Genomic DNA, 26,300 nt, shown 5'->3' with positions numbered 1-26,300 from the left:
GACGAAGTAGGACGCGCGCCGCACAACGCACTCGTCCTGGAGCCACGTGTCCCAGAACACGAAGTCGGGGGCGTACCTCTCGTCGTAGTAGAGGTCGTTGGGGTGGAGGAGGCGGCGGCACTCGATCTCATCGCGCCGCGCACGGCCACTCATCGGGACCGGTGGGATCGGGACCCGATCCGCGAAGAGGTGCCAATTGTTGGGGAGGTGCACGTCGCTCCACGGGACCGGTGTCCTTGTCTCCCACTACCACCAACACACGTCCGCGGCCAGGTACCGTCGGGCGCGCTCGCCGGTGATGGTGAAGGGGGCAGGCGCGGGGACTCGATTGGAGGTGCATGGCGGTGATGCGGGCTCATCCTTCTTCACGGAGCCGTGACGACGTCCCGAGGAGGAGCCGGCCTCGCGGCCGTGCTTCGCTTTGCGGCCGTAGTTCCATAGCCCCATGGCTGCGGCCGGCCGGCGAGTTCAAGGATGGGGAGCAGCTAGGGTTTGGGAAGTGTCGGGTTTTGAGTGGGCAAAGAGGGGCCGGAGTGAGAAGTGTGGACGACGATCGGTCCACGGTTTTCCATTGAAGAAGGACGGTGACTATTCGCTTGACGGATGATAGGTGAGTCCACCCGCGCGTGCGCATTGATGTTGGCGGGTTAGAGATAGGTGGCCGCCTGGCATGCGGCCCTGACGCAAACGAGTCGCGCGCCCGTTCGCTGTCCTGCTCGACACAAACCCGACGCATGTTTGCGTTCAAAATAAATTGATCCGAACATAAAACAGATTAGATGGATCCAGACCATCGCGCGCTGGGTCGTCTAGTTTGTCTCTTTTAACCCGAACGAACAACGCCGGACGGGATGGGGTTGGGCAGTAGAGTTGGCCTGAGTTGGGTGGCGAGAGAGGCGTCGGGGCGGTGGGGGCGGCGGAGGCTATGTAGAGTACGTGTAGCGCCACACGCGGCGTGGCGAGCGAGTGAGTGTTCAATCATCAATCAATGCGCCGCAAGTGGAGTAAAAATTTCCTCGCCTCTGACAACCGCCGTTCTCCGGAGCAGGCTACCGCTTTTCCCTTCACACCTCGGCGGTAAAAAAATACATTCCTCCCGCTCTACTGCCTGGGATCCTACTGCCGCAAGCACTGTGCGCAGGGAGACAGCACAAGGGAGCGAAGCTGAGGACGCAGGGCACGATGGCAGCCCCGTAGTCAGAGAGTCCAAGGAAGGGCAAGAAAAAGCAGGCAGGGGAAGGGAGGGGAAGCGGAAGGGGCCCAAGATAGCGAGGCGGCAGCCATGGAGGTAGAGCCACCGCCACCGGCAGCGGCAGGGGCAGCGGTGCCGCGGAAATGCGGCGTCGGCGGGGAGCAGCCGGGCCACGGGACCCCGAATCGGCCGCGGGAGGCGCAGGAGGACCAAGCAGCCCCGGCGCCGCTGCGGCGGGAGCTGGCGGCGGCGCGGGCGCGGCGGAGGGCGGGCCGCGCCACGCCCTCGCCGTCCTGGAAGCTCGAGGCGTCGCCGCCGCGGCCGGAGGAGCAGCCGGCGGACGCGGCGGCGGCGGGGAGGAGGAGCTCGTCGGGGGCGTCCGCGCGCCAGCTGGGCGCCACGCTGTGGGAGATCCAGGACGTCGTCAGGGCCGCGGGCGCCGGCCGCCGGATCCGCAGGCGCGCGCGGAGGGGGCCCGCCGCGTCCCCTCACCGCGGCGGCGACGACGACGACGACGTGGATCGGGTGAGTGCTCCGCTACCTCCCTCTCTCTGCTTTTTCCTGGTCAACGTCGGTGATGTCGCTAGTCTGTCGCGGCATGTTATTATCTTCCCTTGCAGTCCTTTTCTGCTAGCTCCATACAATACTCTGCATTGGCATCATGTCATTGTCGCCGAATTTTCAGTGGATCAGAGTATGTTAGAAATTGTTCTCTAGTGTACTTGTCAGTGCGGCGGATAGATTAGCTTTCTGCCACAGCAAGATATCATATGTTGTTGCTTCTTGAGATTTAGCTACTATTTCGGCGCTAGAAAATCCTAACTGCAATGTGCCCCTTGCTCGGTTCTTCGCGAGGCGGAGATCAGGTCCTAAAATCCAGCACCAAGCACACCGTTCGATTAGCATCACTCTGAGATTTTACTAGTATTTTGTTCTCCACTTTTGTGGTGTTGAACTGTCAAGAAGACAAGAAGTAATGTGCAATAAAGCCGCAATCCACTGCTGTCACAGTAGTATATACTTGTACCTTCCTTTCAATTGAGGGTTTGCTCGTACACATTTTCTGGCACATATACGGTTAATGTGGTCCTCCCCTGGCCCTTGTGCATTGGCTGCTTAGTGATAAAATGCCCTGAAATTTATCACTCAGCAGTTGCCTCAACAGAATGGAATTTGGACTGCCCTTCTTCTAGGGGAATTTGGAGTATGTTTTGCACATAGAACCTGCAACTAAATACTAGTAACAGTATTAGTTCGAAATGCACTGGTGTTGAAACATCAAACATGTCATCAACCGTATATGGTGGAGGGTTTTTTCGTTAGGAAATTTTCTTTAGGATCACCGAGTTCTCTGAGTGTTCTTGGGTTGATTATTTTAAGATCATGCAAAAGCTAAGGAAGAGACGTAGAATGTTAAAAGGAAAAACCTCCGGGCGATCATTCACAAATCAGGAGCTGGCAAATATTTCTAGCAGTCCTATGTATTCGTAGTTCTTTGAGATGGACTTGATGTGAATTTCTACCTTGCATTTGACTTGCATGGTTGATTACTGTGATGATTGTGATTCTTTTTCTTGATGTTCTCCTAGCAAAATCCCAATTCTAAAGGTGTAAACACATCTTCTATCAGTTGGGATCTTTGCCATAAAATCTTGGCAATTGTTTTAGTATATATCTGAGCTTGAAGAATATGCTTTCTCCTTGTAATTATAACCTTAATGTTCCCTACTATGTAATGATCCTAGAATATATACGAAAACACACCTGTACTTCATGTTCTTCTAAATTTTCTTTCTCTGAAAAAAGGGGAAACACCTACCTTGTATTAGATAAACTATCTTTAATGTTCCCCACTATGTAATGATCCCAGAATATATACGAAAACACACCTGTACTTCATGTTCTTCTAAATTTTCTTTCTCTGAAAAAAGGGGAAACACCCACCTTGTATTAGATAAACTATCTTTAATGTTCCCCACTATGTAATGATCCCAGAATATATACGAAAACACACCTGTACTTCATGTTCTTCTAAATTTTCTTTCTCTGAAAAAGGGAAAACACCCAGCTTGTATTAGATAAACTATCCTTAATGTTCCCCACCATGTAATGATCCCAGAATATATACGAAAACACACCTGTACTTCATGTTCTTCTAAATTTTCTTTCTCTGAAAAAAGGGAAAACACCCAGCTTGTATTAGATAAACTATCCTTAATGTTCCCCACTATGCAATGGTCCCAGAATATATACGAAAATGCACCTGTACCTTCATGTTCTTCTAAATTTTCTTTCCCTGACAAAGGTAAACACCCAGCTTGTATTAGATAAACTAAAGTGTCACAGTAATAAATGAGTAGCATAGCCATGTGGCCATAACGAGAATATACGGAATGAAATAGTAGAGGCGTAGAGAATATACGAGCTTGCAGTCCAAGACTGGTAAAAAGCTTACGTTCTGCTATCTTTCTCTCGAAGTCCAAGCACCATAAAGCCACATTTGTCTACAAAACACACACCAAAAGGCTTCTGCCCTCCATGGTGTGACCTGTTTAGGAGTTATAGATTATGGAAGCATGTTTTGTTCCCCCTTTGCTGATTAGCCTGAACAATGCCGTATCACCATAACACATGCCATACTTAAGGCTTTCAGTTTGTCTTGTACTTACGGATCACATTGGATGTATAACTGTTTGGTGCAATGTTCTATTGTAGGATCATGTTCTGTTTTTCTTATAGTGATGCACATGCTCAATCAATAGGATCTTGCGATTTTAAGTAAATAAATTTCTGAAGAGAAATTTTTGCTATCAGTGCCATAATTCAATGGTTTCAGATTTACCAAACTCATGCCAACTAGAATATCATGAATTTTATGAATGATGCTTCCTGAACTAGTTTTGCTTAAAGGGAGCAATGCTTTCTCTTTGAGGTGCCAAAGCTTAAGTTCTTTTGTTCCAAAAGCCATGCATTTTGAGATCTCTTAATGTAATTCCAATGGAGAATTATGTTTTCTGCTGTAAGCTTCACAGCTTAGTGTTTTGTTATTTTACAAAGCCATGAGTTCTGAATTCCATAACTTCTGTCGCATTTCAGCCACATATTTCAGGCGGCTGTGGTAGGGATCTTTCAGCACCATTGATGGAACATGAAAAGTTACATGAAGATCGATGCCATTCAAGGCAGTCTCTTTCTCCTGCAAGTTACACTAGCTCAATTGGGGTATGCACACACATCCCCTCCCTTTACTCATCTCTTGGTAATTTTGGTGTTTTAGTTGTCATGTCATTATGGAATCAAATTTAGCATTTGAATCTGTACAAGAGTGACTTGCATGCTTATTATGTTTGTTGCTTATTATGCATTATTATCTCTAGACTGGAATGCCAATACTATTTCTGTAGCCGGTGTGATCGTGCACGCTACTGGTCATGCCATCTTTTATCCTGTCGCCAATGATGACATGTTGTGTTATTGGTTTAGTATTTTGCAGCTATAAACATTGGAGGAAACATGTTTCTCACAATTGTATTTGTCTGTCCTTTCATTAAACAGGCTGCTACCATAAACCTCGTCAGTCCTACTCGGTCGTTGAATTTCAGGGACAGATATAGGGATGCAGGTTGCAATCTTAAAACATCAACAGAACTATTGAAAGTTCTGAATCGTATTTGGAGTTTGGAAGAACAGCATGCGGTTGATGTGTCAGCAGTTAAGGGATTGAAATCGGAGTTGCAGAATACACAGGCACGTGTTCAAGAGCTTACACAAGAGAGGCAGCGATATCACTATGAAATCGAGTCTCTGGCCAGGCAAGTCACTGAAGACAAAATGGCTCGGAAAAACAAGGAACAAGAGAAGCTTAGAGCAACCCTTTGTTCCCTGCAAGAGGAACTTGAAGCTGAGAGACATCTGAGGAAACATTCTGAGAATCTCCACAGGAAGTTAGGGAAAGAGTTGTCTGCGATGAAACCGGCATTTCTCAAGGCTGTAAAGGACCTGGAGAAAGAGCAGAAAGCAACCCGCCTGTTGGAAGATCTCTGCGACGAGTTTGCGTTAGGAATCAGAAACTACGAAGAGGAAGTGAGGGTGTTAAAGCAAAGGCATGTAAAGGAGTATGAACAGAAAACTGATAAGTTGGTGGTTCATATTTCGGAAGCATGGCTGGACGAGCGAATACAGATGCAAAATGCTGATGCCAGGGGAGATTCAGAAGGGAAAACCTCAATCACGGAGAGGTTGAGCGGTGAAATACGGAGTTTCCTTCATGGTAGAAGATCAAGCAACTTCTACGGTATTAACAAACATGCTGGTAATGAGAAGGGAGATGCAAGCTTGTGCCGACAGTCCCTCGAATCTCTGCACTTAAATGGAGCCACCAGTGCCCCCCGGTTAGCTGAAGATGATGAAAATTCTGTTGCTAGCGACTTGCATTGCTTTGAGTTGAACATGCATGGAGACGCTGTGCAGACTCATGACCTTGCAGGAACTCGACGGACAGTCGCCGACTGCATGTATTCACCAATGAGAAGGCTGGAGTTCTCCGATGGTCTGTCTGTTGAGGGCTCAAGGATCTCATCCGCAAGACCTTGTTCAGAAAAAGGCAAGGTAAAGCCAAGAAGCAGCAAAGCACAGCTGAATACTTCAGCGCCAGAAATCAGCTCTCGCAACGGTGACAAAATTGATCCTATAGATGAGCAGAACGAAACAGTCATGACCCAAGTTTCTCGACGGTTGCACGATGACTTGCTGAAGATCAAATCAGAGGCTCCTCAACATGCATTTCTAGAGCGAAAACCCCATGATCATCATCCCCGGACGTACCAGTTTCGTGAGTGTGCCGCGTCGTCAAGCGATCTGCTACACAATCTGCACAGTCCAGCCCGGCAGCTGAAGAATCATCAGCGCGCGCCGTTGGACTACCAAACATCTGAATGCACTACTACCGGTGACCTGCGTGGTCTGCGTAGTCCATCCTGGCAGCTGAAGAACCAACGTGCGTCATTGGACTACCAGATATCTGAGTGTGCCACCACAGGTGACATGCACAACCTGCGCAGTCCATCATGGCAGCTGAAGAATCATCATCGGTCGTCGCTGGACCATGAAATCTCCGAGTCCTCGCCGGCGCGGTCTCTCGGCTCAAAAGACAACACGCTCAAGGCGAAGTTACTGCAAGCGAGGCTAGAGGGGCAGCATGCCCGGATTAGGGCGTCGGGCTACCCCTTGATCAGCACAAGGAGATGAGCACACCGACTGGCTGGCACCCTTGGGCTGATGAGCTTCCATGTTGTGGTTTCCTACGGCATGGAGCTGCATTTTAAGTTAATGTGACTTGATGTGTTTAGAATTTCACGCGCGGCGTCTCGGGTCTCGGGTCGCGGGCGGGATATGCGGAATTGTAGCTGCATGGGGGAGGAGAGACAGACCCCCTTGAGTAGATTTGCTGCATCCTTCAGGCTCATCCGGCTATGATTGAATGATTGAATGTACGTAGTAGAGATGGACTTTCGGTAATCACCTGTTGTTGTAATGTTTGTATTGTATAGTACTAGTATTATATGTGTGGATGTAGAAGTAGGAACCTGAAACACCCGTGGCAAAGCTAATGGCTGGAAGAAAGCTTGAGAGCTGTACTATTGTTCCCGTCTGCTTGAATTTTCAGCGCGATCTTGCAACGATCGTCTGATTATATGATAGTACTACCCATGAATGAAAGCATGTGGTCAAGATCGATGGACGTTCACGTTCGTGTTACGTGCCCAAACCAAAGCGCCGCGTGGTTGGCTGGATGCAGCAGTACACCAGCCAAAATTGTGTGTTTTTTCTCTCTTTTTTTGAGGCAACCTCGCAAAGTTTTTTTATTTTTTGAGGGAGTTGTCCAGCGTTGCCATCCAGGCCTGCCATTTCTGCATCTGCAGGCCCAAGCCCAAAGCAGCGCACGGGGATAATAAGCTGCGACGGTTGCTCGTCTCCCCCGAGTTGCCGCACACCTCTTTCCTTCCTGAGAAATAGAACACCCAAATCCCCTCGGCGGCGCAACCCTAGCAGCACGCCGCCAGCGGCGGGCCATGGCGACCGACGGCGACATCGACATGGCCGACCTCGCCTCCCTCGACGCCCCGGCCTCTCCCGCCGCCGCCGCCGCCCCCTCCGTCCGCTTCCAACCCAACGTCAAGGGCAAGCCCAAGCCCAAACCCAAGCCGAAGCCGAAGGCCAAGCCGGCGCCCAAGCCCAAGCACAAACCAGAGCCGGAGCCGGAGCCAACACCGGAGGAGGGTGACCCCCACGCCGCGGCGGCGGCGGCGGCGGCCACGCTGCCGGAGGGCGGCGTGGACGCGATGGAGACCGACGCGGACAGGGTGGGCCCCGGCGAGGGCGCGGATGACATGGATGTCGAGGACGAGGACTTCGTGGTGCGGGAGATCGACGTCTACTTCACGCCCAAGCCCTTCGACAAGGACAGCAAGCTGTACATCATGCAGTACCCGCTGAGGCCATGCTGGCGTCCGTACGAGCTCGGTGAGGTGTGCAAGGAGGTGCGCGTGAAGCCAGGGAGCTCAAAGGTTGAGGTGGACTTGGAGGTCGACACGCAGAGCGACAACTACGACCCGGAGGTTTCTGGGTCTTTGAGGGTGACGACCCAGACGTTGTCATCATCGGAGGCGGCTGATGTGTCTGACTATGCCGTCGGGGTTCTCCGAGGCAACATGGTTCATCTGAATCATCTTGATGCGGTGATGCAGCTGCGGCCGTCAATGCCGCATCTGATTTCTGGTGCTTCGCGTACTAGGCAGCCTTTGCAACAGGTGGAAACAAATGGTGGTGGTGCTGGTGGCAAGGCTGTTCCATCCGCTAAGGGAAATCAGTACCCAGATGGTTCCAAGGACTCCCCTAAAGAACCTGAGCCATGGATTTCTCTCACTTACGAACCAGCTGGGAGTGATGTTGCAAGCAAGTACTATGCTGAGATGGTAGCAAGCGAGGGCAGGTCTATAGATTTCACAATGAGCACACATGATTATGCATTGTCATTGTGTCCCGGAGGGCCGACAGGCAGCAAGAATATTAACAGAAGCCAGGCGATCCGGGAGATGCTTTCACTGCCACTGGAAGAGCGCCTGAAGAAATGGTTTACTGAGGTGTCACAAGTGACTCGATTTGTTGCTCTAATGCATCTTGCTCCAGACTGTTCGGAGGAAGACCTTCTGGAAACTCTTCCAGTGTATGCTGATTTGGTGCGTGGTTTATGGGTCTGCCGAAGTTCTTTGTTGTATGATGATGGACTCGCTTCCAAAAGGGATCAAATTATGCTCGAGTTTACAAAAATGGAATCCATACCTGTGAAGTATGTGGAGAGACTGATCAGAGATGAGCGAACAAGGAACATGATATTGAATCCGCTGGGTAAGAGAAGGGATAAGCTTCAAGACTACAAGTTTATAGTCGCAGCAGATTCATCCTTCATAAAACGTTATTCCCATATAGTCAAGGAGCAAGAAAATGCTTGGTCGGTCCGTGCTGCAACCATGCCTGACCCCCTAGAGAAATGCAGCGCTACTGAACAAAGGAAAACCAAGAACTCAACCAAATCTAACATTCCTGTGAAAGGGCCTGATCCAGTAATGGGTAAGACCAAGGACGGCCTCGTTCAAGGAAGTGAAAACCATGTGCGCTCTGTCTTGGATAGCGTCTTCACTGCCAATAAAGTTCGCAGCTTTCCGGCCGTTGTTAGAGACTTGAGGCACTTGGCAGTAAAATATGCCTCTGACAGGAAAGATGGAGGAAGATTCCAAGCTCTGTCAAATGCTGCACAAACTTGTGTTTCTCTTTCTCGTAAAGAGCTTGATGCTTCAATACGTCTTGTTGCTGTTCCTGTTCATGATTTATATGTTCAAAAGTCCGAGGAGAAGGCTAGTGTGCGAAATTGTCTCATTAAGCTCTTCCGTGATAGAGTTCCCAATGGAACATTAAAGAAGCAGGAAATCCTTGATTGTGCTCTGAGTATCTTAAAGAGAAAAATTAGTGAGAAAGAGTACCATCAGGCTGTGTCTGAGATCTGCATCTCAAATGAAGATGGACACTTGGTATTGAAGAATGGTGAAATGCCCTGAATTCAGCCATCAGGCTGTGACTGAGTTCTGCATATCAAATGAAGATGGATACTTGGTATTGAAGAATGGTGAAATGCCCTGAATTCGATATGATGATGAACCTTATAGATGTCCAAAGTGCTTGAAGTTTACTGTAGTCACAGAAGGTGGTAAATAACTATTCTAGCATTGCACGTCGTTCTCTAAAAATAGTTGGGTGTGTTCTTAGTAATAAAGATGGGCATTGGTTGTGTAATTGGTTCATATCTGGACCACTTGCTGACAAGGTTCAAAATTCAAATCAACATTTCTAAGCACTATGTTTCTTTATTAAAACTATACCTGTGTTGTAGCTGGTCTCCGGTATTTGTTGTGTTGCTCAGGTGTTGATGTGCTGTCTTGCCATAGCAATGGCTGAAAAGTACTCCCTCCTTCCTATAATATAAGACATTTTTGACACTGGACGGAGGGATTACATCATGAGTAGGTCAACATGCAGTCTCTTCATTTTTTCATCTTTGCTACACAGCTTGCTTACATCTTTGTGTACAACGTCAATCCCAACCAGAAACATTGGGTGATACTCAAAATGTATAAAACCATTTACCTCTATTATGGTCCCAGCAAACCCTGGTGATTTGGTTTGGTTCAAGGAGAGGTAGATCTGGATTTACATTTGTTTTGGTGTGGTCTTCTTTAATTTTGTAGGAATTGCTCCAGCGGAAACACATATCAAATTCCAGGTGTATAACCATATATTGTTGTAGATTTCAGGTTGGATGGATGGTCACATGAAAGAATTGATCTGATTTTGCCATCGTTTGTCTCTGTAGAATTTTGCTCACGCTGGGCTGTGTCTATCTGTAGATTTTTGTTCATGTGTGGAAGCTGGACCGTCTATATGTACAATTTTGTTCATGCAAGAATTTTTTACTTGCACTCATTAGATCATCTTATTCTCATGTGTAGCTCAATCATTTGCCCAAATTATTGTTCTTCCATCTGGGCAATCTTTAGTTGCAGATCCATGCTTAAAATTTTATTGTGTAGATGCATGTTCACTCCCCTGTTCTGCTTGAGCCTGTTGCCTTGCCATGAAGCCCTTTGCTGCAACTTGTCACTTCACCGTCGATGACACTCTGCTGCAACCCAGCTCTGTCCAAGTACTTAAATTATTCAATTTTGTTACTATATATCTGAGCATATATATTGTAAATACGAATAGTATCATAGGCTTTTAAGAAACAGTGTTGCTATCTGTTTGACATTGGTATGGGTGTGAGTTGCTTTAGAGGTTGTTTTTCTTGAAAACATATTGGTTTACCAAATTGAGTTTTGTTTCATCATGTTTTTATACCATGCCATCAGGATTTTCAGTTGTTCTTCTGCATTACACACAATATGTCGCAGCCCTTCAGGTTTTTTGGTTGTTCTTTTGCCATACCATCTATCTGTGTGTATGTTCCTGACATATAGGCCCTGTTTGGATACTCTAACTAAGTTAGAGGCTAGAGTTATATTTTAACCCTAAATTAATCCTAAACTAACTCTAACCAAAGAGATGTTTGGATGGTATGGTTAGATTGACAATAAATATTCTTTCTTAATCATTTGATTACTTTGGACCCTATTTGGATGGGAGAGGTAACTTTTTTTACTATTTTTTTAGTGGGCCCAGAAGAACTAACCCAAATAAGCACCTCTAGTGTGGGCTAGTTTTTTGGGGTGGGTTAGATCCAACTAACCCACCATGTTTGGATACTTTTAGGTTATTTGATCCCCAACTAACTAAAACTAACTCTAACCTAGGAATCCAAACAGGGCCATAGTTTCCTTTTGTTGTGCAGATGTTCTTATATTTTCTCATGCCTTCCCCTCCTATTTTAGCTTAGTATTCTTTGGATATAACATAGCCGCTACAAAGGTCGGTACCAAGGGTGAGTGCCTCCACATTTGGAGATGATCTCATAGGATGTCCATTACTATGCTTCTTTTATTCTTTTGGTTGAATGTTGAACAAGGAAAAGAATAGTATCTGTGTTGCCTTGATAGGCACACCCATTATTTATTTCGTGCAAATTTTCTTATGTGAGTCTCTCAATATATTCCGTAATATTATGCACTGAGTATCCTGACCACTAATTCTTACTTCTTTTTTGCGGGAGACCATTAATTCTTACTAATAATAGGCTTCTTGATTTTTTTTATTTTAGAAAATGAAAGCAAGGAATGTGTTATGGGTACACATTCTAGACAAACTATTACAAATTGGGGTAGCAAACTGGAGTAAATCAATGCGACAACACAGCTAGAGACCACTTGTATAGGAACTGCAAGTGCATAGTGTACATGGATAGGAGCAGAAAAATAAACACACCGGTCAGAAGTGTCGTTATCTAAAAAAATGGTCAGAAGTGTGACCTTATCAGCCAAACATGCATCCACATGAACCAAAGAATTGGTCAGCAGCAAATGGGTTGTATTGTTCTACTTCTATGCAACCATGACTAGAATGTGTACCTATTGTTCTACCTCTAAGAAAAGCATGACTAGAATGTGTGCTCATAGTGTACATGGATAGGAGCAGGAAAACAAACACTCTGGCCAGAAGTGCTACAAATAATAGGCTTAGTTATCGAGGTTTCTCTATGGGGTTATAAAACAAACTATTTTAGTGGCAAAACTGGTTACTATTGGTTAGCATGGTAACCTAATAACTGGTGAAGACACATCTTGGGTCCAGCTCATTTTGGACGAATGAAGCTCCAGAAATCTAAAGGCAATGTAGGTTCAGAGGCGCAGTCCTAAAACTAATCTTCCAATGGACATGTTGATTCATTCACGTGCTGTGACGAATGAACCGATTCATCAAAAAAGTCGAATGAACCGATTAGTATGTACATTGTCACGTGATCAAATGGCATGCTTTGTGGGAGTTAGATTTCTCTGATGATAGCTTTGTGTGATTTATGCAGGCATGCACAACCTAGGTAGACCTCCCTTAGAACTGTGTTTAAAATTGAAACTGGCTGTTTTTTCAGGGTCCTAACGAGTAACGCCACTTGGTTTTGTTTCGGGTGAAACTATATGCTGGCAACAAATATTCAAATGTTTCTGTTGGAGTTGTACTAATTTAATGTACGCATGTAGGAACTGGACTGGATACATTGTGTATAAAAAATCAATCCTAAGTTCAGATTAAAAAAAAAGTGAATTGCTTATATGTGTGTATCTTATTGATTCATATGCCTATTCTTGAATTTTAAAATTGGGAAAAATCTTATGTCCAGTTTTTCTATCGGAGTTGTAGTAATTTAGAGTTTCTTATAGTCAAATGCATGGAATAGCAGAACTTTGTACGTCTCTCCCAGCCAATTGCTACGTTGGTATGTCCCTCCGGTTCCATCTTTATCACATTGTTTTGTGTTATTTCCCCATGGTTTACATGCTATATGATTATATATATTCATTGTTGTTTGGCTTGCTTATACCAGTTCTAGGTAGCTATTTTTTACACTATAGGTTCAAATACCTAAGATGTGTGTGTGTTAATTTTGTGAAGGTTTCATTTACATATATAGTTATCTGCCCTTCCCTCCTTTGTCTCTGCAGCTGAACCAACAACGCAAAAGAATACTTTTCTCTGGTTAGGTTGATTATTTGCATCTGTTTGGTTGTGGGGAGCTGAGATATAGTTTATTGTTTTCATTTTGTTCATTCGTAGATATTTGATATTGTTAGATAGACGAATGGATGAATGGACCTTGTATTGCTATGGGCCTAACAGGGCAGATAAGTACAATGTACATATGCAAATAAATCCCTATACAAGGGAGAAAACTACACTACCCTATACACAATACCATAACACTTTGACAGCCCCCCTCAAACTCAGGGTGGATCTATAACACTGAGTTTAGAAAGAAATAGCTTTGTTGAGCTCGATTTTGTGCCTTCGTGAAGAAATCTGCTAGCTGGAGCTCGGAAGGCACGAATTGAAGAGCCACCATCTAGTCCCACACCTGCGATCTCGTGTAAGAAGCATCCACACCAATATGTTTGGTGAGCTCATGCTTCACAAGATCTCGAGCAATGCTGATTGTGTTGGTGCTGTATGATGAGAGAGGGGTCGTGCGGTAGTAGAAACACCAAAATCAATAAGAAACCTGTTGGGGAATGTAGCATGCAATTTCAAAAAAAAAATCCTACGATCACGTAAGATCTATCTAGGAGATGCATAGCAATGAGAGGGAAAGAGTGTGTTCATGTACCCTCGTAGACCGAAAGCGGAAGCGTTAGGTTAACGCGGTTGATGTAGTCGAACGTCTTCGTGATCCAACCGATCCAAGTACCGAACGTACTTACGTACTTCTCCTCCGTGTTCAGCTCATGTTCAGCTCAATGACGTCCCTCGAACTCTTGATCCAGTAGAGGGTCGAGGGAGAGTTCCGTCAGCACGACGGTGTGGTGACGGTGATGGCGATGTGATCCGCGCAGGGCTTTGCCTAAGCACTACGACGCTATGACCGGAGGAGTAAACTGTGGAGGGGAGCACCGCACACGGCTAAGAGAATAATTGATGTGCCTTTGGGGTGCCCCCGCCCCCGTATATAAAGGAAAGGGGACGAGATGGCCGGCCAGGAGGAGGCGCGCCAAGGGGGGGAGTCCTACTAGGACTCCACTTCGCCCCCCTTCCTTCCAACGAAGAGGGGGAAAGGGGAAAGAGCGGAGAGGGAGAAGGAAAGGGGGGGGGGCGCCCCCACCCCTTGTCCAATTCGGATTGGGCAGGGGGGAGGCGCGCGCCACCTCTTGTGGCCTGCCTCCCTCTCTCCACTATGGCCCATGAGGCCCATTAACTTTCCCGGGGGTTCCGGTAACCTCCCGATACTCCGAAAAATCCCCGAACCTCTTCGAAACTATTCCGGTGTCCGTATATAACCTTCCAATATATCAATCTTTATCTCTCGACCATTTCGAGACTCCTCGTCATGTCCGTGATCTCATTCGGGACTCTGAACAAACTTCGGTCACCAAAACACACAACTCATAATACAAATCGTCATCGAACGTTAAGCGTGCGGACCCTATGGGTTCGAGAACTATGTAGACATGACCGAGACACATCTTCGGTCAATAACCAATAGCAGAACCTGTATGTTCATATTGGTTCCTACATATTCTACGAAGATCTTTGTCGGTCAAACCGCATAACAACATGCGTCATTCCCTTTGTTATCGGTATATTACTTGCCCGAGATTCGATCGTCGGTATCATCATACCTAGCTCAATCTCGTTACCGGCAAGTCTCTTTACTCGTTCCGTAATACATCATCCCGCAACTAACTCATTAGTCACATTGCCTGCAAGGCTTATATTGATGTGCATTACCGAGAGGGCCCAGAGATACCTCTCCGATACTCGGAGTGACAAATCCTAATCTTGATCTATGCCAACCCAACAAATACCTTCGGAGACACCTGTAGAGCATCTTTATAATCACCCACTTACGTTGTGACGTTTGATATCACACAAGGTGTTTCTCCGGTATTCGGCAGTTGCATAATCTCATAGTCAAAGGAATATGTATAAGTCATGAAGAAAGCAATAGCAATAAAACTAAACGATCATTATGCTAAGCTAACGGATGGGTCTTGTCCATCACATCATTCTCTAATGATGTGATCCCGTTTATCAAATGACAACACATGTCTATGGTTAGGAAACTTAACCATCTTTGATTAACGAGCTAGTCAAGTAGAGGCATACTAGGGACACTCTGTTTTGTCTATGTATTCACACATGTACTAAGTTTCCTGTCAATACAATTCTAGTATGAATAATAAACATTTATCATGATATAAGGAAATATAAATAACAACTTTATTATTGCCTCTAGGGCATATTTCCTTTAGTCTCCCACTTGCACTAGAGTCAATAATCTAGATTACATAGTAATGATTCTAACACCCATGGAGTCTTGGTGCTGATCATGTTTTGCTCATGAAAGAGGCTTAGTCAACGGGTCTGTAACATTCAGATCCGTATGTATTTTGCAAATCTCTATGTCTCCCTCCTTGACTTGATCGCAGATGGAATTGAAGCGTCTCTTGATGTGTTTGGTTCTCTTGTGAAATCTAGATTCCTTCGCCAAGGCAATTGCTCCAGTATTGTCACAAAAGATTTTCATTGGACCCGATGCACTAGGTATTACACCTGGATCGGATATGAAGTCCTTCATCCAGACTCCTTCATTTGCTGCTTCCGAAGCAGGTATGTACTCCGCTTCACACGTAGATCCCACCACGACGCTCTGCTTGGAGCTGCACCAACTTACAGCTCCACCATTCAATATAAATACATATCCGGTTTGTGACTTAGAGTCATTCGGATCAGTGTCAAAGCTTGCATCGACGTGACCATTTACGACAAGCTCTTTGTCACCTCGATAAACGAGAAACATATCCTTAGTCCTTTTCAGGTATTTCAGGATGTTTTTGACCGTTGTCCAGTGATGCACTCCTGGATTACTTTGGTACCTCCCTGCTAAACTAATAGCAAGGCACACATCAAGTCTAGTACACAACATTGCATACATGATAGAACCTATGGCCGAGGCATAGGGAATGACTTCCAGTTTCTCTCTATCTTCTGCAGTGGTCGGGCATTGAGTCTGACTCAACTTCACACCTTGTAACACATGCAAGAACCCTTTCTTTGACTGGTCCATTTTGAACTTCTTCAAAACTTTATCAAGGTATGTGCATTGTGAAAGTCCAATTAAGCGTCTTGATCTATCTCTATAGATCTTGATGCCCAATATATAAGCAGCTTCACCGAGGTCTTTCATTGAAAAATTCTTATTCAAGTATCCTTTTATGCTATCCAGAAATTCTATATTATTTCCAATCAACAATATGTCATCCACATATAATATTAGAAATGCTACAGAGCTCCCACTCACTTTCTTGTAAATACAGGCTTCTCCAAAAGTCTGTATAAAACCATATGCTTTGATCACACTATCAAAGCGTATATTCCAACTCCGAGAGACTTGCACCAGTCCATAAATGGATCACTGGAGCTTGCACACTTTTTTTAGCACCTTTAGGATCGAGAAAACCTTCTGGTTGCATCATATACAACTCTTCTTTAAGAAATCCATTAAGGAATGCAGTTTTGACATCCATTTGCTAAATTACATAATCATAAAGTGCGGCAAATGCTAACATGATTCGGACAGACTTAAGCATCGCTATGGGTGAGAAGGTCTCATCGTAGTCAACTCCTTGAACTTGTCAAGAACCTTTCGCAACAAGTCAAGCTTTGTAGAAAGTAACATTACCGCCAGCGTCAGTCTTCTTCTTGAAGATCCATTTATTCTCTATGGCTTGCCGATCATCGGGCAAGTCAACCAAAGTCCACACTTTGTTCTCATACATGGATCCCATCTCAGATTTCATGGCCTCAAACCATTTCGTAGAATCTGGGCTCATCATCGCTTCCTCATAGTTCATAGGTTCGCCATGGTCAAGTAACATGACCTCTAGAACAGGATTACCGTACCACTCTGGTGTGGACCATACTCTGGTTGACCTACGAGGTTCGGTATTCACTTGATCTGAAGTTTCATGATCATAATCATTAGCTTCCTCACTAATTGGTGTAGGAATCACTGGAACTGATTTCTGTGATGAACTACTTTCCAATTCGGGAGAAGGTACAATTACCTCATCAAGTTCCACTTTCCTCCCACTCACTTCTTTCGAGAGAAACTCCTTCTCTAGAAAGGATCCATTCTTAGCAACGGATATCTTGCGTTCGAATCTGTGATAGAAGGTGTACCCAACAGTTTCCTTTGGGTATCCTATGAAGACACATTTCTCCGATTTGGGTTCGAGCTTATCAGGTTGAAGCTTTTTCACATAAGCATCGTAGCCCCAAACTTTAAGAAATGACAGCTTAGGTTTCTTGCTAAACCACAGTTCATATGGTGTCGTCTCAACGGATTTAGATGGTGCCCTATTTAACATGAATGCAACCGTCTCTAAAGCATAACCCCAAAATGATAGCGGTAAATCGGTAAGAGACATCATAGATCGCACCATATCTAATAAGGTACGATTACGATGTTCGGGCACACCATCATGCTGTGGCGTTCCAGGTGGCGTGAGTTGCGAAACTATTCCATATTGTTTCAAATGAAGACCAAACTCATAACTCAAATATTCACCTCCACGATTAGATCGTAGAAACTTTATTTTCTTGTTACGGTGATTTTCCACTTCACTCTGAAATTCTTTGAAGTTTTCAAATGTTTCAGACTTCTATTTCATTAAGTAGATATACCCATATCTGCTCAAATCGTCTGTGAAGGTCAGAAAATAACGATACCCGATGCGAGCCTCAACACTCATCGGACCACATACATCAGTATGTATTATTTCCAATAAGTCAGTGGCTCGCTCCATTGTTCCGGAGAATGGAGTCTTAGTCATCTTTCCCATGAGGCATGGTTCGCAAGCATCAAGTGATTCCAAAAGTCCATCAGCATGGAGTTTCTTCATGCGCTTTACACCAATATGACCTTAAACGACAGTGCCACAAATAAGTTGCACTATCATTATAAACTTTGCATCCTTTGGCTTCAATATTATGAATATGTGTATCACTACAATCGAGATTCAACAAAAATAGACCACTCATCAAGGGTGCATGACCATAAAAGATATTACTCATATAAATAGAACAACCATTATTCTCTGATTTAAATGAATAATCGTCTCGCATCAAACAAGATCCAGATATAATGTTCATGCTCAACGTTGGCACCAAATGACAATTATTCAGGTCTAAAACTAATCCTGACGGTAGATGTAGAGGTAGCGTGCCGACGGCGATCACATCAACCTCGGAACCATTTCCGACGCGCATCGTCACCTCGTCCTTAGCCAATCTTCGTTTAATCTGTAGCCCGTGTTTCGAGTTGCAAATATGAGCATCAGAACCAGTATCAAATACCCAGGCGCTACTATGAGCATTAGTAAGGTACACATCAATAACATGTATATCAAATATACTTTTCACTTTGCCATCCTTCTTATCAGCCAAATACTTGGGGCAGTTCTGCTTCTAGTGACCAGTCCCTTTGCAGTAGAAGCACTCAGTTTCAGGCTCAGGTCCAGACTTGGGCTTCTTCCCTTGAGCAGCAACTTGCTTGCTATTCTTCTTGAAGTTCCCCTTCTTCCCTTTGCCCTTTTTCTTGAAACTAGTGGTCTTGTTAACCATCAACACTTGATGCTTCTTGATTTCTACCTCCGCAGCCTTTAGCATCGCGAAGAGCTTGGGAATTGTCTTTTCCATCCCTTGCATATTATAGTTCATCGTGAAGCCTTTATAGCTTGGTGGCAGTGATTGAAGAACTCTGTCAATGACACTGTCATCAGGAAGATTAACTCCCAACTGAGTCAAGTGGTTATGGTACCCATACATTCTGAGTATGTGTTCACTGACAGAACTATTCTCCTCCATTTTGCAGTTGTAGAACTTGTTGAAGACTTCATATCTCTCAACTCGGACATTTGCTTGAAATATTAACTACAACTCCTGGAACATCTCATATGCTCCATGACGTCCAAAACGTCTTTGAAGTCCTGATTCTAAGCTGTAAAGCATGGCACACTGAACTATCGAGTAGTCATTAGCTTTAGTCTGCCAGACGTTCATAACGTCCGGAGTTGCCCCTGCAGTGCGTCTTGCACCTAGCGGTGCTTCCAGGATGTAATTCTTATGTGCAGCAATGAGGATAAACCTCAAGTTACGGACCCAGCCCGTGTAGTTGCTACCATCATCTTTCAACTTAGCTTTCTCTAGGAACGCATTAAAATTCAAGGGAACGGTAGCACGGGCCATTGATCTACAACAACATAAATATGGAAAAACTATCAGGACTAAGTTCATGATAAATTAAAGTTCAATTAGTCATATTACTTAAGAACTCCCACTTAGATAGACATCCCTCTAGTCATCTAAATGATCACGTGATCCATATCAACTAAACCATGTCCGATCATCACGTGAGATGGAGTAGTTTTCAATGGTGAACATCTCTATGTTGATCATATCTACTATATGATTCACGTTCGACCTTTCGGTCTCAGTGTTCCAACGCCATATCTGCATATTCTAGGCTCGTCAAGTTTAACCCGAGTATTGCACGTGCAAAACTGTCTTGCACCCGTTGTATGTGAACGTAGAGCTTATCACACCCGATCATCACGTGGTGTCTCGGCACGATGAACTATAGCAATGGTGCATACTCAGGGAGAACACTTATACCTTGAAATTTAGTGAGGGATCATCTTATAATGCTACCTCCGTACTAAGCAAAATAAGATGCATAAAATATAAACATCACATGCAATCAAAATATGTGACATGATATGGTCATCATAATCTTGCCCTTTGATCTCCATCTCCAAAGCACCATCATGATCTCCATCGTCACTGATAACCCACAAGTATAGAGGATCGCAACAGTTTTCGAGCGTAGAGTATTCAACCCAAATTTATTGATTCGACACAAGGGAAGCCAAAGAATATTCTCAAGTATTTGCAGCTGAGTTGTCAATTCAACCACACCTGGATAACTTAGTATCTGCAGCAAGGTGTTTAGTATTAAAGTAATATGATAGTAGTGGTAATGGTGGCAAAAAGTGACGGTAGCAAAAGTAATACTTTTGGGTTTTACAGTGATGGTAACGGTAGCAACGGAAAAGTAAATAAGCGAAGAACAATATATGGAAAGCCCGTAGGCAATGGATCGGTGATGGAGAATTATGTCGGATGCGATCGATCATGTAATAGTCATAACATAGGGTGACACAGAACTAGCTCCAGTTCATCAATGTAATGTAGGCATGTATTCCGAATATAGTCATACATGCTTATGGAAAAGAAATTACATGACATCTTTTGTCCTACCCTCCCATGGCAGCGGGGTCCTATTGGAAACTAAGGGATATTAAGGCCTCCTTTTAATAGAGTACCAGACCAAAGCATTAACACATAGTGAATACATGAACTCCTCAAACTACGGTCATCACCGGTAATGATCCTGATTATTGTCACTTCGGGGTTAACGGATCATAACACATAATAGGTGACTATAGACTTGCAAGATAGGATCAAGAACTCTCATATATTGATGAAAACATAATAGGTTCAGATCTGAAATCATGGCACTCGGGCCCTAGTGACAAGCATTAAGCATAGCAAAGTCATAACAACATCAATCTCAGAACATAGTGGATACTAGGGATCAAACCCTAACAAAACTAACTTGATTACATGATAAATCTCATCCAACCCATCACCGTCCAGCAAGCCCACGATGGAGTTACTCACGCACGGCGGTGAGCATCATGAAATTGGTGATGGAGGAAGGTTGATGATGACGATGGCGACGAATTCCCCTCTCCGGAGCCCCGAACGGACTCCAAATCAGCCCTCCCAAGAGAGTTTAGGGCTTGGCGGTGGCTCCGTATCATAAAACATGATGAATCCTTCTCTCTGATTTGTCTCTCCCCGAACACGAATATATGGAGTTGGAGTTGAGGTCGGTGGAGCGTCAGGGGGCCCACGAGGTAGGGGGCGTGCCCAGTGGGGGTAGGCACGCCCCCACCCTCGTGGGCAGGGTGTGGGCCCCCTAACATGGATTATTCTTCCAGTATTTTTTATATATTCCAAAAATAATCTCCGTTGATTTTCAGGTCATTCCGAGAACTTTTATTTTTGCACAAAAATAACACCATGGCAATTCTGCTGAAAACAGCATCAGTCCGGGTTAGTTCCATTCAAATCACGCAAGTTAGAGTCCAAAACAAGGGAAAAGTGTTTGGAAATGTAGATACGACGGAGATGTATCAACTCCCCCAAGCTTAAACCTTTGCTTGTCCTCAAGCAATTCAGTTGATAAACTGAAAGTGATAAAGAAAAAAATTTACAAACTCTGTTTGCTCTTGTTGTTGTAAATATGTAAAGCCAGTATTCATGTTTTCAACAAAGATTATGAACTAACCATATTCACAATAACATTTAGGTCTCATGTTTACTCATATCAATGGCATAATCAACTAGCGATCAATAATAACAAATCTCGGATGACAACACTTTCTCAAAACAATCATGATATGATATAACAAGATGGTATCTCGCTAGCCCTTTTTGAGACCGCAAAACATAAATGCAGAGCACCTTTAAAGATCAAGGACTGACTAGACATTGTAATTCATGGTAAAAGAGATCCAGTCACAGTCATACTCAATGTAAACTAACAATAATGGATGCAAATGACAGCGGTGCTCTCCAACTGGTGCTTATTAATAAGAGGATGATGACTCAACATAAAAGTAAATGGATAGGCCCTTCACAGAGGGAAGCAGAGATTTGTAGAGGTGTCAGAGCTCGGTTTTGAAATAGATATGAATAATATTTTGAGCGGTATACTTTCATTGTCAACATAACAACCGAGAGATCTCGATATCTTCCATGCTACACATATTATAGGAGGTTCCCAAGCAGAATGTTAAAGTTTATACCCCCCACCACCAACAAGCATCAATCCATGGCTTGCCCGAAACAACGGGTGCCTCCAACTAACAACAATCCTGGGGGAGTTTTGTTTGAAATTATTTTGATTTGATTTGCTTAAAGCATGGGACTGGGCATCCCGATGACCAGCCATTTTGCCGTGAGTGAGGAGCGGAGTCCACTCCTCTTGAGAATAACCCGCCTAGCATGGAGGATACAGACAACCCTAGTTGATACATGAGCTATTCGAGCATACAAAACAGAATGTTTATTTGAAGGTTTAGAGTTTGGCACATACAAATTTACTTGGAACGGCAGGTAGATACCGTATATAGGTAGGTATGGTGGACTCATATGGAACAACTTTGGGGTTTATGGAGTTGGATGCACAAGCAGTATTCCCACTTAGTACAAGTGAAGGCTAGAAAAAGACTGGGAAGCGACCAGCTAGAGAGCGACAACAGTCATGAACATGCATTAAAATTAATCAACACTGAATGCAAGCATGAGTAGGATATAATGCACCATGAACATAAATATCGTGGAGGCTATGTTGATTTTGTTTCAACTACATGCGTGAACATGTGCCAAGTCAAGCCACTCGAATCGTTCAAAGGAGGATACCACCCTATCATACCACATCACAACCATTTTAATAGCATGTTGGCACGCAAGGTAAACCATTATGAACTCCTAGCTAATTAAGCATGGCATAAGAAACTACAATCTCTAATTGTCATTGCAAACATGTTTCTTTCGTAATAGGATGAATCAGGAACGATGGACTAATCATATTTACAAAAACAAGAGAGGTCGAGTTCATACCAGCTTTTCTCATCTCAACCAGTTCATCATATATCATCATTATTGCCTTTCACTTGCATGACCGAATAGTGTGGATAATAATAATAGTGCACGTGCATTGGACTAAGCTAGAATCTGCAAGCATTCAATTCAAGAGAGAAGACAAGGTAATATGGGCTCTTTGTTAGATCAACAATAATGCATACGAGAGCCACTCAACATTTTCATTATGGTCTTCTCCTCTCGACCCCCAAAGAAAAGAAACAAAACTATTTACACGGGAAAGCTCCCAACAAGAAAAAGAAGAACGAGAAATCCTTTTGGGTTTTCTTTTTAATTACTACTACTACAGGCATGGAAAGTAAACTAACTAAAAGCTACAACTAATTTTTTTAGTTTTTCTTAAGGTTTATTAAGGCACACAAGAAGAAAGCTAAAAAGGAAATAAACTATCATGGATGATACAATGAAAAAGTATGAGCACCGAAAACTAGCATGAGTGTGTGAACATAATGTTGGTGAGAAATACGTACTCCCCCAAGCTTAGGCTTTTGGCCTAAGTTGGTCTATGCCCATGGATGGCCTGGTGGATATCCAAAGTTGAAGCTGGGGTCGTACTAAGATGCATCAGCTATTGCCTGACGAGCTGCAGCTTGGAGGCAAGCTGCCTCCGTCCTCCTCTCATACTCGGTCGCCTCCTCCCTGGTTATAACATATCTCCCTTTTGCCCGAAAGTCAAAGAAGGTAGGAGCAGGGAGAGCGACGTGATATGTGCGTTGTCTGTCAAAGATTAGTCGGTACTGGAGAAACTGATTGTTCCTCTCAACAAACTGATGACGAACCATGGCATTATAATCTAAATAAACAGGAGGCAACTCAATATCATCTCCACGTATGGGTATCTCAAGAAAATCAGCTAAACGACTTGCGTAAATTCCACCAAAGAAATCTTCATTAATTTTGTTATTATGCAACCTGCGTGCAACAATGGCCCTCAAGTTATATTGTCTATCTCCTAATACAGCACTCTTGAGAACACTAAGATCTGGCACACACATGTGACATGTCTCATCCTTACCATTTATGCATCTACCTATAAAGAGAGCAAAATAATGTATAACAGGAAAATGAATGCTCCCTATGGTAGCTTGCGTGATTTCCCTAGATTCCCCCACAGTTATACTAGCAAGAAAGTCTCTATATTCAGATTTGCGAGGTTCATTAACATTACCCCACTGTGGGAGTTTACAAGCAGTGTTAAAATCTTCTAAGTCCATGGTATAAGATTTATCATAAAGATCAAACAGGACAGTTTGAGAATTGCGTGCTGATGAAAATTCAAACCTTCTCACAAAGGAATCAGTGAGGTAGTGGTACTGACGGCACTTATCTTCCATGAAGCTCTCAAGATTGGCATATGCACATATGCTTCAAATTCCTCCTTGATTCCTGCTCGAACCATGAAGTCCTCTCCGACGGCCATTCACAAGGCCGCACTTGAGCATCCATTGGTGGTTCATTGTCCGGCCCGCGTATTGCGGGCCTGGGTCCTTGCTTCCTTGAGGAACCACCTTGGTACATTTTCCTAAACATATTTCTTCCTCTGAAAAATTTCTGATTTTTTTAGTAACTTAAAAATAAAAGTGAACCAAACTCAACAAAATTGATAGCAACTACTCCTACAAGTGCCTAGAGGCCCTATCATGCATTAAAACTACTTTTGACCACATAAATTTGACATGCAAGCTCAAGAACAGGGTCACCTAAGCAGCAAAAATTTGCAATAAATAAAGCACTAGAACAAAAACTAATTGGACCATTGGAGGAGTCACATACCAAAGAACAATCCCCCAAAGCAGTTTTGTGAATGGAGCTTTGAGCTAGGAGATCGAAAATGGCAGCAAGATGAGCTAGAACTCGTGCTTGAGCTGGTTGGTGATTTTTTTGGGAGAAAGAAGGAGTGTGTGGTGGCTGGAATAAGTGGAGGGAGGCCACCAGGGGCCCACGAGGCGAGGGGCGCGCCCTGGACCCTCGTGGCCAGGTGCTGGCTCCCCCTGATGTGTTCTTAGTGCCAAATATTCTCAAATATTCTAGAAAAAAAATATTAAATTTTCAGGGCATTTGGAGAACTTTTATTTTTGAGGTATTTTTTATTGCACGGATAATTCAGAAAACTGACAGAAATTACTATTTTTGCTTTATTTAATATAAATAACAGAAAGTAAAAAGAGGGTACAGAGAGTTGTGTTTTCTAAATTCACCCATCTCATGTTCTTCAAAAGGAATCCACTAACAAGGTTGATCAAGTCTTGTTAACAAACTCATTCCGAATTGCATGAAACCGAAGAATTTTTGAATAACACTAGGTTACCTCAACGGGGATATGCACGTCCCCAAAAATAAGAATATCATGTTTCTTCTTGACAGTAGGAAGAGGAAATTCAAAACCTCCAAAAATAATCGATGAAAATTTTCCAATAGAATTGATACTGTGGACTTGAGGTTGTTTCCTCGGGAAGTGTACCATGTTCTCATTACCATTAACATGAAAAGTGACATTGCCTTTGTTGCAATCAATAACAGCCCCTGCAATATTCAAAAAGGGTCTTCCGAGAATAATAGACATACTATCGTCCTCGGGAATATCAAGAATAACAAAGTCCGTTAGAATAGTAATGTTTGCAACCACAATAGGCACATCCTCACAAATACCGACATGTATAGCAGTTGATTTGTCAGCCATTTGCAAAGATATTTCAGTAGGTGTCAACTTATTCAAATCAAGTCTACGGTATAAAGAGAGAGGCATAACACTAACACCGGCTCTAAGATCACATAAAGCAGTTTTAACATAGTTTCTTTTAATGGAGCATGGTATAGTTGGTACTTCGGGGTCTCCAAGTTCCTTAGGTATTCCACCCTTAGAGGTATAATTCGCAAGCATGGTGGAAATTTCAGCTTCCGGTATCTTTCTTTTATTTGTAACAATATCTTTCATGAATTCAACATAAGGATTCATTTTAAGCATGTCAGTCAAACGCATACGCAAAAAGATAGGTCTAATCATTTCAGCAAAGCGCTCAAAATCCTCATCATCCTTTTTCTTGGATGGTTTAGGAGGAAAGGGTATGGGTTTCTGAACCCATGGTTCTCTTTCTTTACCGTGCTTCCTAGCAACAAAGTCTCTCCTATCATAACGTTGATTCTTTGATTGTGGGTTATCAAGATAAACAGCAGGTTCAATCTCTACATCATTATCATTACTAGGTTGATCATCAACATGAACATCATCATTAACATTATCACTAGGTTCATGTTCATTACCAGATTGTGTTTCAGCATCAGAAATAGAAATATCACTGGGATTCTCAGGTGTGTCAATAACAGGTTCACTAGAAGCATGCAAAGTCCTATCATTTTTCTTTCTCTTCCTTTTAGAAGGACTAGGTGCATCTATAGTAGTTCTCTGAGAATCTTGCTCAATTCTCTTAGGGTGGCCCTCAGGATACAAAGGCTCCTGAGTCATTTTACCACCTCTAGTCATAACTCTAACAACATTATCATTCTTATTGTTTAATTCATTGAGCAAATCATTCTGAGCTTTAAGTACTTGTTCTACTTG

General features: G+C 43.8%; 2 protein-coding genes across 2 annotated transcripts; both read left to right on the top strand.

The window, feature by feature from the left end:
* The first annotated feature begins 1,080 nt into the window (after positions 1–1,080).
* On the top strand, positions 1,081–6,838 carry LOC125520037 (uncharacterized). Its single transcript, XM_048684831.2, has 3 exons — positions 1,081–1,717; positions 4,289–4,414; positions 4,748–6,838. The coding sequence occupies exons 1-3, from the start codon at positions 1,283–1,285 to the stop codon at positions 6,437–6,439; spliced, it is 2,253 nt and encodes a 750-aa protein (XP_048540788.2). The 5' UTR covers positions 1,081–1,282; the 3' UTR covers positions 6,440–6,838.
* Positions 6,839–7,148: 310 nt separating this feature from the next.
* LOC125518814 (uncharacterized) lies at positions 7,149–9,651 on the top strand. The gene has a single exon (XM_048683685.2). The coding sequence runs from the start codon at positions 7,264–7,266 to the stop codon at positions 9,304–9,306; it is 2,043 nt and encodes a 680-aa protein (XP_048539642.2). The 5' UTR covers positions 7,149–7,263; the 3' UTR covers positions 9,307–9,651.
* Positions 9,652–26,300: the final 16,649 nt, after the last annotated feature.

Source organism: Triticum urartu, chromosome 7A (assembly GCF_056163025.1).
Source record: "Triticum urartu cultivar PI428250 chromosome 7A, HENAU_Tu73, whole genome shotgun sequence".
NCBI classification, from domain to species: Eukaryota; Viridiplantae; Streptophyta; class Magnoliopsida; order Poales; family Poaceae; genus Triticum; species Triticum urartu.
The sequence above is the reverse complement of the archived record's forward strand: the minus strand, read 5'-3'. Positions and strand labels throughout refer to the sequence as shown.